At 44.7% G+C, this 13,507-nt stretch overlaps 1 protein-coding gene across 1 annotated transcript; it reads right to left on the bottom strand.

The window, feature by feature from the left end:
- Nucleotides 1–554: 554 nt before the first annotated feature.
- On the bottom strand, nt 555–11,637 carry SUMO3 (small ubiquitin like modifier 3). The gene is made up of 4 exons (XM_073646545.1): nt 11,482–11,637; nt 5,461–5,589; nt 2,729–2,800; nt 555–1,863 (listed from the first exon to the last, which is right to left on the bottom strand). Exons 1-4 carry the CDS (start codon nt 11,500–11,502, stop codon nt 1,801–1,803), a joined length of 285 nt encoding a protein of 94 aa, XP_073502646.1. The 5' UTR covers nt 11,503–11,637; the 3' UTR covers nt 555–1,800.
- Nucleotides 11,638–13,507: the final 1,870 nt, after the last annotated feature.

Below are 13,507 nucleotides of genomic sequence, written 5' to 3'. Positions count from 1 at the left end.
CTTTACCAGGACAGCATTACTGCCGCTCTATTAACCATCGACGGGGGCATAACTCAGCGTGTTTGGGCCAAACTGGATTACCGCATAGATGTGTCGTGTGACAAAAGGAGGACACTGAACATTTGTAAACATTATGTGCTAAACTTGGGAGTGTTTGTTCGTTAGTATGTGCCATTCACTTTTGTGCATGTAATACATTTTGAAATCTACATCTTTGAAACCAGATCTTTTATAATCACCCTGTATAATGGAAACACGTGCACCACTTCTGCATTTTTTTTTTACCCACTGCTTGTTTTGGCTTACAAATACTGACCCAATACTGAATGTGGCCCAAGGAGCCAAGCTGCAGAATGCGACTGTACACTAGTGACCGTCCTCAATTTTCCAGCACCGTACTGTTTACATTCATTGGGAACTTCAGTACTTTGGTGGGGGAAGCTGAGTGTCAGGCCCTCAATCTGGGAACGATGACCTACACCATGGATAGGTGTTAAATATACAAGTGCCAGACAACCCATTTACTTATTGCACACATTACAACTGTTCCAAAATCAGATTTAAAGTTTTCTTTATTTTGTAGTTGAAATAATACATTTATCCAGCAGATAAGGATTAAAAGAAACCAGAGGCCACACTGTAGAAGACTAATGAGTTACAAATAAGAACTTTTTTTTGGAAGAGTATTTATTTTATTACTCAGCTGGAATTACGTTCTTTGTACTGGACTACTAATACATCCGAAATATGGGAATATTTACTTTTTGGTCAAACATGCTAATTTCTTGGAAGCTTCCACTGCAAACATGCCACTTTAGCTAAGAAAATGGCATTAGTGTTGAAATGAAACATTAGGATCAGCTTTTAAAACAGTGGGCTATTAAGAGTCCTAGTCAATTGTAGCAGTCTGTTTACCATAGCTTGCTTAGGAAATGATCGCCAACACCAAGATTTTTTGCCCTGAACAGGTCATTGACACCTTTAGTATGTTCTCAAAAAGGCCACTTTGCTAACATACTGGTTTGCTTTAGCAGCATCTTCATTTTAAAAGGAATGAATATCTGAATGTTTAGCTTGCTGCATTAAAAGGAACCAGGGACAGTGTAAATACAACAAGGCCAATTTAATGGCAAACAGAATAGACCTTGCATGAAACATCCTTCATACAGACCGTACGAGTGTTGTAACCAGCTAAATTAATTTCAGACACGTCAGATCAGATACAGTACCCAAACTCAACTATTTGTAAAACAGCATTAGTGTGAAGGATTTACATGTCATACATTCACTGAAATGTGATCCATTCTCAGGTCATGTAGAGGTGTGTAGTCTGGTGAATAAAATCATGTCCCTCCTCCCACCACCCCCATGATGGCTCCTAATTTCAACCTTGCTTTTAATGTGGCTTTGGGAGTAATGACTTGAGAACCAAACAGAAATCAGGAGTGTCCTGGCATCAGTCAGCTACACTCAGGTGGGAACTTGTCCAACTATTTACATGAAAAAGGAAAACCAAAAAACACAAAATTGAAGATTACTGTAAATAAAAAATGAACAGTGGCACACAATACATGAAAACAAAACCACTTTAGGAAAGTAATTGTTGACATTGGCCCTCTTTACAACAAAACTTCCACCTCTTGTATGTAGGGCAAAGCAAAATTTGTTAAATCAAACGTTTCCAGAGTCTGCTAATGTTTCCAGAATGTCGTGTGATCAGCGTGTTCTTTGTCATGAAGGGCAGATGTAGGAAGTTAGGTGCATAAAGGCTCTATGGACACCTTCCACATAGGAACTGGCTTAGCACATGCCGCCTGTCTGTTGTTGAAACACGTCAATAGTATCCTCATCTTCCATCTCAAGCTGCAGCACAAGGAAGAAACAAGATGTTACAATTGTATCACTTGCAGCCATGCAGCCTTTCATCAAAACCCAATATCACAATGCAGTTATCAGTTATTCATTACCTCCCCTTAATCGTCAGGCAAATGGCCTGATAGACCAGTGCGGGTTCCACTAATCACCAGAACGGAGGACTGCGTCCCCAGTTCTCATATGTGACCTGCCGCAGCAGTAAAATACCTGGTAGACTGGTGAGAAGGCCCTGGGGATAAAGTCGCTCTAATCTGCAAGACTATGGCTCTAAAATGCTCCATTTATTTTTCAAAGATGGTAAAATACAATTCTCAGTTTTGCACCAGAGACTCAATGGGACACTTCAGAACACTGTTCTAGAGACCAATGAGGTCCATTTGGAAAGGTGGCTCAGGGTTAATCCCATGATTCAAAATTAGCAGTTATCACAACTTTGGAACAATAACAGTGGTCTAAAATGCTCCATTCACTTTCTGGGACCGTTGGACCAAAGTGCTGGCCGTCACCATCTCCCATAGAGAATGAATAGGGATTTTCAAAGCACCATGCTTGAGACCTATGGGGGCCCCAAAGTTCCTTTTACATAGGCGATAACCTCTAATGATGGGACTAACCCTTTAAGTGCGACCTGGGGCCCTTCCAGAATAATGTCCTTTAATAGGCGATAATGTATGTAAAGCGCTGCAGACTATGTTGGTGCCATATAAAATAAAGATTATTATTATTAATAGCAAGTATAAAAGCCATTAAGGAGTTAGTTTTTTTTTTTTTTAATTAAAGACACTGTGTTCTGAAACAGAACACTACAAATTATGTGCTACTGTAGAAACTCATGTAAAGCAAGTGGCCATACCTGTGCCGGGGTGTCTGTTTCGTTAATAGGCTGACCATCAAACCTGAACCGTATGTGTCTCATCGACAAACCCTAAGAGAAAAGGAGAAGAGTTATAATCTGCCTCATTTTAGCAGTAAGAAGCAAAAGACTGCAAAAGTATACAGACAATAACCCTTTCATTGCCAACCAAGTAGCTACCAAGTCATGAATGTAATGGCCCCGTCACACTAAACGATGCAGCAGCGATCCCGACAACGATACGACCTGTCAGGGACCGTTGCTGCATCGCTAATACATCGCTGGTGAGCTGTCAAACAGGCAGGCTCACCAGCGATCAGGGGAGCAGCGATATCGTGGAAAGAATCTTTCCACGATGTCCTGCTCCCGTTACCAGCCTGCTGCAAGCAGGAGCAGGCTGGCAACTATGGTAAACATCGGGTTACTAAGTGCGCGTGTGCCCCTAGTAACCCGCTGTTTACCATGGATACCACTCTGCTACGGTGCGCGGGAGCCTCCGCGCACCGTAGCAGAGTGGTATCCATGGTAAACAGCGGGTTACTAAGTGCGCGTGTGCCCCTAGTAACCCGATGTTTACCATAGTTACCAGCCTGATAGCTGCTCCCGCTGGTCACACACAGCGATGTGTGCTGGCCAGCGGGAGGCCAACGACCAAAAAATGGTCCAGGACACTTTGCAATGATCAGCGACCTCACAGCAGGGGCCTGATCGTTGCAAAGTGTCACACACAGCGACATCGCTGGTGAGGTCGCTGGTGAGTCACCAAAACCGTGACTCAGCAGCGATATCGCTATGTGAGACGGGGGCTCAAGTGTTTTCCAAGATATATTTTTCCTTATTCCCTAGGTTTGCAGACAATGATTACACTTGGCTAGACTCCCCCACTGCAGGTCTAACACTGCCTCCCATCGCTGATTGCAGTCTTTGTTGATAGGCTGCAGTGGAGAAATCACAACTACAGCACATGTGACCGCTACAGCCAATCACTACATTCCAAATTGACGCACAGCGGTATGTAAATGGACATGGTGTATTCTTACAATTAGGTGTCTACTTTGAGAATATAGATCAATATGGGATAAAATAAGATTTTTTTAATTTTACAAACAGGTTTTAATTGGTGTGGGACTAAAATTTGGAAATTGTCCTGGAAGCAAATGCTATAAATCTTGAAGTCTGGTAGCATGGAGGTAATTTTAAGGGGCATTTCTGAAACCTAACAGTGAACCTAATACTCAAACATCTAACTACTACATTACAAAAGTTGTTTTTAAAAAGTAAAATTCCCTACCATTCCCTCTGTGTGCTTTTTCCTCCACTACTTCTGATGAGGCTCCCTTTGAGTCTCACAGCATGCACAGGGGATTCTTAACAGAGCGTCATCAGGCAGCCCAGGGCTGTCATCTCCCACCTCTGCTTTTTCACCCCCCTCAGCTGCTGTCTGTCCTAAAACAGAGCATCATCAGCGTTGTCTGTTTCATGGTCTGGTCTCTGTCCAACTGAGCATGTGGCGGCTGTCGAGGGCTCAGTGTGCTTCCCCTGCTCTTTCCCCTTCAATGTGCACTACCAGTGCACTCCCTTACCAACTCTAAAGTGACGAGTCAGTGAAGGAGCGCGCTGCCAATGTGAATTGAAAAATCGCAGCGAGCATTACTATGCATGCTTTGGAATTAACCAGTGCTTAACTCCGTACAACAGACTAACACAGCCCCGTTTCAGGGCAGTGACCGCAGCTGTGGGGAGTAACTGCAGCACAATGAGGACGTCCAGTTTCAAGGTAGAAAAAAACAAAAAAAAAAAACAAACGCAGGGGTGAGCAACAATGGCCCTAGCCTCCTGATGATGTTCTGTTTGCGTGCTGAGAGACTCAAACAGAACATCAGAAATTGGCAGTGGCAACAAAAAAAACAACAAACAAACACAGGTCAAAAGAAAGCTAGCGTAGAGGGAACAGTAGGGAATTTTTACTTTATTTACATTCCAAAATGTTAGATATTAAAAATATGTTCACGGTTATATTTCTGACAACCCCTTTAAAGGCTATGAACACTTTTGCACTCTGCTGTTCAGTTGCACTATAAATGCAGAATTAAAAAGGTATTGTTCTTGGAAAGCCCCTTGTCAATTACAAATAAGAAAAGCTTGTTCTCACCTCCAGTGCAGCTCCAGCAATGTCAGCATTGGGTCTCCCGTGGTGTGGTGTTGTTGTCACGTGAGCATTGCAGCCAGTCAGAGGCCACTGATTGACTTAAGTGTCGCAAGAGCACTGCAGCCACTTGCCGGTGGAGAGTACATGCCATTTTTATTTTACAGAGTGGAGGGGAATATAGTAATTGAGAAGGGGTTGCCCGACTACTGGTCAACCCATTTAAGCTACGTTCATAGTCTTCATTAATGCATACTGTCATGAAGACTGGTAGTGGGGCTGTTGTAAGATAAATCACAATGTCACAAAGCACATATTAATGGGAAGGACACCGTCACATTTGAAAAGACTGTAGTTAGGAACAGGTTGAAAAAGGATTATCAGTGCTTCTAAAAATAAATGAAGGAATGAAGATTGCAGCCTAAAATCTAGTGCAACTCAACCGGGTTGTCCGACTATTCTCTTTCAAAACAAAGAGCCACATCTGTCTTACAGGTTGTGTGGGATATTCACGTCAAAGCTGCAAGTCCATAACACATTTGCATATTATATTAAAAATGCTATTTGGAGACTTTTCGGGTTATACCTGTCTATCACAGTATGCCTTCATTAACTTGCTTAGAGGAGTGTGTCGCTTGATTTTGAACTGGACCACTGATCCGTCCTGTCCTGCCACTTTAAGATTGATGTGGTCATTTTCTGTCTTTACGGTTTCCTAAGGAAAAACACAAAAAAAAAATAGATCAGGTGAAATTCTAGAGTCATCTGTTTAATGCTTTTTTCTTACATATGTAACAATGACTACCTGCCTATCTTGCACCTCTACATCTATGCGCCTTGAAAACAGACCAGACAATCTCCATGCTCATATAAAGAAATAAGGGGAATGTCACATTTCACCATGCTACTACTTTCTCACCTTTTGCACAGGCACTGAGCACATTCAGCTGTTTCATAAATCCAGGAAACTGGGCCGACTAACTGCGCATGTGCGAAACATTTATTGCCTGGGCAGAGGTGAAGAAGCAAAGTAAAACAAGACTGCCCACATATTGGCAAGTAAACACCCAAGGAGTGATTACAGGGACTGAAGGGGCCAAAGTAAGGCTTTTGCAATGCTTTTCCTTGCTCCAGCTTCTTCAATCTTCTGATCAGCAAAATTCCTAGCAGAGCAGTCAATGTTATGCCAAGACAATAACCATTGAAAGTACTCACCCCCCCACACACAACAAACTTTTCTCTAGTACATTTCAACAATATTGGTTGTCAGTTTTGAATTTGCTTCTCAGAAACTGATGGTAGATCTGTCAGGCAACCTTTTCACCATTTAGAAAAAATAAATAACTAAACAAAACACAAAAAGTGACCGTGATACAACAATGTGTGACTACCAACAGTACTGTCCTGCTTGGACATTTATTTCTTACTGGCAGGTTCCTTAAAGCTCCAGTTACACAGCAATAAGTGACTCAGCAAAATTGTGGCACCACTGAAAATTTTGGAAGCTCCCATAGGAATTAATTCTAGGGACAAAAGTTGCAATGCTTTAATTTTCTAAATTTTCAAAATTTTACCATCCTTGTAGGAACATTTAGGCTGAGTCCACACGATGCGTTTTTAATGCGTTTCCGCGGCGTTTTTGCAGTTGCGTAAACGCATGGTAGAAGGGCAGCAATGTTCCCCAATTGAAATCCGCATGTGCTGTGCCCATGATTTGGATTTTTCCGCAGCGTAAACGCTGCGCTCAAAAATCCGCAGCATGTCAATTAATTTTGCAGAAACGCTGCTTTTTTGCCGCCATTGACTTGCATTAGACCGCATGGAATCCGCATCACTGTATATGTTGATGCGCATTCCGTGCGGTCGGTACCCGGGTGTGGAGGAGAGGAGAGTCTCATCCACACCCAGGTACCATTTAAAATATATATATATATATATATATATATATATATATATATATATATATATATATATATATATATATATATATATATATATATATATATATATATATATATATATATATATATATATATATTAATTATATATTCCCGGCACTTTGGGGTTGAATGAAGAAGGACCTTCACTGACGTCAGAGTCATGTGACGGGTCACGTGACGCTGACGTCGCCAGGTCCTAAAGTCTTCACTGCCGGTAGCCGGGACCGAGCGAAGCAGGACACCGGGGGCCATCAGAGGGTAAAGTATATATTTATTTTTTTGACATTCACACACTATATAAATCCATGCTGGTTGCATGGATTTATATAGTGTAAAGTTGACAAGCACTTTCCAAGTGATGCTAAAATCGCTTGGAAAGCGCTTGTCAACCCGCATGCGGAAATGAAAGTGAAGACCTCTTCATTTCCGCATGTCCCTGGCAGGAAACCGCATGTACAATCCGCATGCATTTTTTCCTGCCAGGGAGATGCAGAAATGCTCAGGAAAAAATCCTGAGCATTTCTGCATCGTGTGCACATACCCTAACACCTAGAGCTAAATCTATTAAAGGAAGACTCCCCAGCTGTAGTTCAGCAAGGCAGTCTTCAGTCTCCCTAAGGCTAGGAGTAAACTTCATGTCTGACTACCTCAGCCACAACACAACTATTGTACACAGAGCCTGTAGTGATTTAGAGGGTTTTCCAGGATTCAGATATTGATGACCTAGCCTTAGAAAAGAATCCATTTCAGAAAGGAAAGAGATGAAACTCCGTATCCCCATTAATCTGTTGCATAGCAAATATAAACAATTGTGAATGAGCCTTCTTCCCTGATATTTGGACTGCTGGATAGATAAGGAATAGTGTGTAGATGACATGTATAAATCTACTAACTGTATTTCCTGTAAGTCCCGTGACCCATTTAGACTAGCCAAAACTGTGTGAACAAGCATTCATAAGACAGCTCATTCAGAATTATTGGCTATTCTACAAAGGCTAGACCCAATGAACAGGCAAAATGCTCATTAGTGAGGTGCAATCGCCCTGTTTAAACTATCGCCTATGGGCACAGAACCATCGTAGTAGTGGATAATTTCTCGTGCACCTGTTAGCTAGCATGTCTAAAAAGGCCATTCGCTTACAAGTGGCCAGTCATTAAAATATATCAGATGATCATTGAATGGTTGCAGTATGCCGACTTGCAAGGAAAATGTTAAATGATGCACGCTGCTCAGTCACCTGACCACTGCAGCCAATCAGAGGCTGCATAAAGCCAGCGATTGGTGACATCACCACTGTATTTAAAAAGGAGTTGTCCAGTACTTTTTATTATCGCCCTAATGTATTCACCCTGTGCCCATAAGGGTTTTTGTAAATACCTTTGGTTGTTCTTCTTGCCTGTGAGCAGCGCTATCCTTGGCTGCTCACAGGCATCACATGACCCTCAACTGCAGCCGGCTCTGACATCCGCTGATGTCACATCAAGTTCCAGCCGCAGCCGACTCAGTGCTGTGAGTGATGAGCAGTTACACTCAGCATCCACCACATGCTTTCCCTCTCTTCACTCATTGGTGAAGAGCAGGGGAGAGCACGAGGAAGATGCTGGGTGTGACGCACGGGGTAACTCCACCCACAGCCCAGCATCCACCACCGCGGGAACCGCGTCACTTGACATGACATTGGCGGAAGTAAAAGCCGGCGGCCGCTTGGGGTCACGTGATGCCTGTGAGCGGCCAGCAATAGCACCGCTCACAGACAAGGACAACCAAAGGCATTTACAAAAACACTTATGGGCACAGGGTGAATACACTGGGGAGATCATAAAAAAGTACAGGACATCTCCTTTAAAAGAAGTTAAAGAACTCATTGTCATATCCCACACTTGGTCCTGATAAAATAAAAAAACCTTATACTCTCCGGCGGTCCTGGGGCTCCCGTGCAGCCTGATACCCAATCAGCGCCGGCAGCATTGTCCCCACCTTCTGTCGAACTGAACATGAAGAGGAAGTCCAGGCTGCAGCTGATCTACGACTCCCTCTTCATGTTCAATTCATATGAAGGTGGGGACAGGGACACCAGAGTTGATCTGGTGCAGAGCTCACGCGTCACAACCGCATGGGAGCACTGGGACCACGAGTGCAGACATGGGAGGGGAGTACAAGCTTTTTTTTATTTTCTCAGGGCCAAACATTTAGATCAAGAAGGGGTTGTCCTGGTAGTGCACCACCCATTTAAGTGGCTATCAATGGGAGAGAATCACACTTTCTTACATATCCAGTACCCCCTGGGCACAGGTTTATTTTGCCCCAACAACCCCTTTATATAGTCCTCATCACAGACCTATCAAACTGGAGCTGCCATGTCAACAAGTGAATGATGAACGTCTGTCTGAGGGCACAGATTATTTAGAGCAGCAGCAAGTCAATCTCCACAGTTTTCAGAACTTCTGGCTGCTACCAGGAGACCATCTCATCTAGAGACTGAAAACCTACTCATGCTAATAAAAGTTGCACTGCTTGTAAAATGTACTGAAGCTCTCTTCTAATATGCGAACCTGTGTCAGATGGATGTCAATGAACTGCCTGCTGGCCAGAGTTGGGAGTGAAGTTGAAACTGTTTATTAGATGTATACAGTTTATTTTAAGGAATTAAACTTTCTCAGGGCATCAGGTAATCTCTTTTAGAATAAATACTCATCCTTAAGGGGTTGTCTCCTGGACACCACCTTAATTGTTCCACTGTACAACAAAACAAAGCTGTGCACTTACCTCCTTGGTCAGCTCATTCGTTAGCTCAGCACTAAGTATCATGTGACCGCTACAGCCAATCAGCAGGGAACGACCTGAGATGTGAAGGAATGCCAGACCATGGGGGTAAACAAAGGCCCTGAGTCACCCAGTTTTTAAGTCACCTTTTTTGTCTTGTGGCATTTGTAGCTGTTTTTTTTTTGTGCTAAATTTTTTAAGATGGCGCACGCAGTTTAGTTTTTTTTTACTGCGTAAATTCATGGTCTTTAAAGTTTTTTTTTTTTAGAGCAAAAAGTAGCACATTTACCAAAATTGTGGAAAAATGTGCAAAATAATCTGGCTTGCATAAAATCACTTCGGTGAGAGTGGTGACAGGGGTACATTTGACAAATTTAGCAACTTCAAATACCAATACAGGCAAAAAATACCAAAAAAACAAAAGCAGGCGTGAATGCAATAGTGAATCAGTACCTGTTTATTTTTTGCTGCACTGTAGCCATCAATAGGGCCTGTCCAGCAGTAGACAAGCCCTTTGAACCATCCCATACACAATGGAAAAGTTAGCCATTGATTTTGGAGGAACCTGCAGACCACCTGATGTGTAGGGATGGGACAAGTTGAATTTCAATACCTGATCCTTTTGTACTTCTAGGGGGTAAACCACCATCAGAGGAGTCTGGCAGTGGCTTTTTTCCTCTATTGAAAATGCAAAGCCAGAATGCGCATATGTATATGGGATATAGCAATAGCTGGCGGCCCAAACGTGCTCAACCAGTAGATAGTTAAGGCTCTGTTCATACTTCCATTCAGACATTGCAGGAGCCCCATTGATTATTATGGAGTTTTATTTTAGAATGTTAAACAAGCCCCACATGCAGAGCATTTACTTACATCCTCAAAAAGGGATATCAATCATCACACGACTCTCAGTAATACAATGAACCACGTATTACATGTGATCACAGACCAAGGAGAACCCGCACCTACGGTGGTCAGTGCTGCTAAAGGCTATTCTTACCTCCAGAGATGCATGCTGTAGAATCAAGCACTTTCATCTTACTGCTTATTAAAGTTTGTAGCTGTTCTTGAGATATTAACTTTTCTTTATGGCTCGTTGCCTAGGAGACCGACCACCGCTGCTGTTTAGCTTGTGCTGGCCAGGATGTAACAGCGCTGCTCCTATAGGGCTCACAAGCAGCACAGTGCAGGGTCCAGCAGCAGAGGTGGGCAGCACAATGAGGGGGTCCAGCAGCAGAGGTGGGCAGCACAATGAGGGGGTCCAGCAGCAGAGGTGGGCAGCACAATGAGGGGGTCCAGCAGCAGAGGTGGGCAGCACAATGAGGGGGTCCAGCAGCAGAGGTCGGTCTCCAAAGCAACAAGTTGTAAACAAAAGAAAAAAAAAAAAGTGTTAAATACCTCAAGAAAGACAGAAATAGTTGCGAAGTAGAAAAGCTGTTGGAAGCGCGGAAGCTCCCAGCACTATCCGGCCCTCCAGTCCCGGGGAGCGAGCAGAGGTCCGGGGCCTGCCCCCTCCATGTGCCTGAGCACGGCCCCCGGCACGCAGTGATCTCTATAGCCCGGGCTGGTTGCAGATGGCGGCACTCACCATGGCGCTGGTCCTGGAGCGGGGGATGTGGCACACGTGCAGGAGAAGCCGGTTTGGCGCGCAATCTCCCGGGACACTGCAGCTTATGCGCTCACAGCCGGCCTCCTCCCCCTCTCCTCCCTCCCCTGTGGCCGGGTCCTCCCCTGTATAAGAGATCAGCGCCGCCGCTCTTCCGCCTGTGCTGCTGCTCCCGCCAGCGCTGCGGCCTACCACCCGGCAGGACGCCGCTCACACACGGCGCTTCTTCACAGAGTGCAGCTCCGGTTCTCCTGACAGGACGCTGCGGGCCGCCCCGGCGCTGTGCGCAGGCCTTACCTTGGGCTTCTCCTCAGACATGGCTGCGGCTGCTCTCCCGCTCTTTCTCTCCGTCGGGGTTTATACTTCTACCTCGCTTGTCTCGGGCGCGCGCGTCACCCCCACATTATAATGTAAGGCTATTGGTTCTGGGGAGTCACGTGACGAATGCGCGTGCACGCTGCGCGTTCATGTTGTTCTACCCCTCCCCCTAAGCGCATTCGGCGGAAACCCCGTGCGTCCTCTTATTATACGCACAGACCACACGGGGGCGCGCCCGGCGCGATGGGGGAAGGGCAGCTCATGTCGTCTGAAGTGGGGGAGGGGAAGTGCACGATGGCGTATGAGGTGGGGGAAGGGCAGGACGGACACCTCGTGGTGACACGAAGCTTGAGACAATGGCGGGGCCGAGTTACCCCATAACTAGAGGGGGGAGTGTTGTGTGCGGGCGACACTGGCTTCTCTCCTCACTGAGGTGCTGAGACTCCGCACACAGAAAAACTACCTATAAATTCTACCGCTAGGTGGCGCAATCCACAGTCAGTCATATGTGTATATATATATATATATATATCTGTGTATATGTATATATAGTCTAGCTATACACACACAGGAGGTGTGTAGTTATATAAATATATATGTACGTACGGGGGGTGTATAGTTTTCTATATACAGCGGGGGGGTGTAGAGTTTTCTAAATACAGGGGGGGGATGTAGAGTTTTCTAAATACAGGGGGGGTGTAGAGTTTATACAGGGGGGTGTAGAGTTTTCTATATACAGGGGGGGTGTAGAGTTTTCTATATACAGGGGGGGATGTAGAGTTTTCTATATACAGGGGGGGTGTAGAGTTTTCTATATACAGGGGGGGTGTAGAGTTTTCTATATACAGGGGGGGTGTAGAGTTTTCTATATACAGGGGGGGTGTAGAGTTTTCTATATACAGGGGGGGTGTAGAGTTTTCTATATACAGCGGGGGGTGTAGAGTTTTCTATATACAGCGGGGGGTGTAGAGTTTTCTATATACAGGGGGGGTGTAGAGTTTTCTATATACAGCGGGGGGGTGTAGAGTTTTCTATATACAGGGGGGTGTAGAGTTTTCTATATACGGGGGGGTGTAGAGTTTATACAGGGGGGGTGTAGAGTTTTCTATATACAGGGGGGGTGTAGAGTTTTCTATATACAGGGGGGGTGTAGAGTTTTCTATATACAGCGGGGGGTGTAGAGTTTTCTATATACAGCGGGGGGTGTAGAGTTTTCTATATACAGCGGGGGGTGTAGAGTTTTCTATATACAGGGGGGGTGTAGAGTTTTCTATATACAGGGGGATGTAGAGTTTTTTATATACAGGGGGGGTGTAGAGTTTATACGGGGGGGGTGTAGAGTTTTCTATATACAGGGGGGGTGTAGAGTTTTCTATATACAGCGGGGGGTGTAGAGTTTTCTATATACAGCGGGGGGTGTAGAGTTTTTTATATACAGCGGGGGTGTAGAGTTTTCTATATACAGGGGGGGTGTAGAGTTTTCTATATACAGGGGGGTGTAGAGTTTTCTATATACAGCGGGGGGTGTAGAGTTTTCTATATACAGGGGGGGTGTAGAGTTTTCTATATACAGGGGGGGTGTAGAGTTTTCTATATACAGGGGGGGTGTAGAGTTTTCTATATACAGGGGGGGTGTAGAGTTTTCTATATACAGCGGGGGGTGTAGAGTTTTCTATATACAGCGGGGGGTGTAGAGTTTTCTATATACAGCGGGGGGTGTAGAGTTTTCTATATACAGCGGGGGGTGTAGAGTTTATACAGGGGGGGTGTAGAGTTTTCTATATACAGCGGGGGGTGTAGAGTTTTCTATATACAGGGGGGGTGTAGAGTTTTCTATATACAGCGGGGGGTGTAGAGTTTTCTATATACAGCGGGGGGTGTAGAGTTTTCTATATACAGCGGGGGGTGTAGAGTTTTCTATATACAGCGGGGGGTGTAGAGTTTTCTATATACAGGGGGGGTGTAGAGTTTTCTATATACAGGGGGGGTGTAGAGTTTTCTATAT

This window comes from Phyllobates terribilis, unplaced genomic scaffold (genome assembly GCF_046119375.1).
Source record: "Phyllobates terribilis strain yellow unplaced genomic scaffold, ASM4611937v1 Scaffold_9__5_contigs__length_417890890, whole genome shotgun sequence".
NCBI classification, from domain to species: domain Eukaryota; kingdom Metazoa; phylum Chordata; class Amphibia; order Anura; family Dendrobatidae; genus Phyllobates; species Phyllobates terribilis.
The sequence above is the reverse complement of the archived record's forward strand: the minus strand, read 5'-3'. Positions and strand labels throughout refer to the sequence as shown.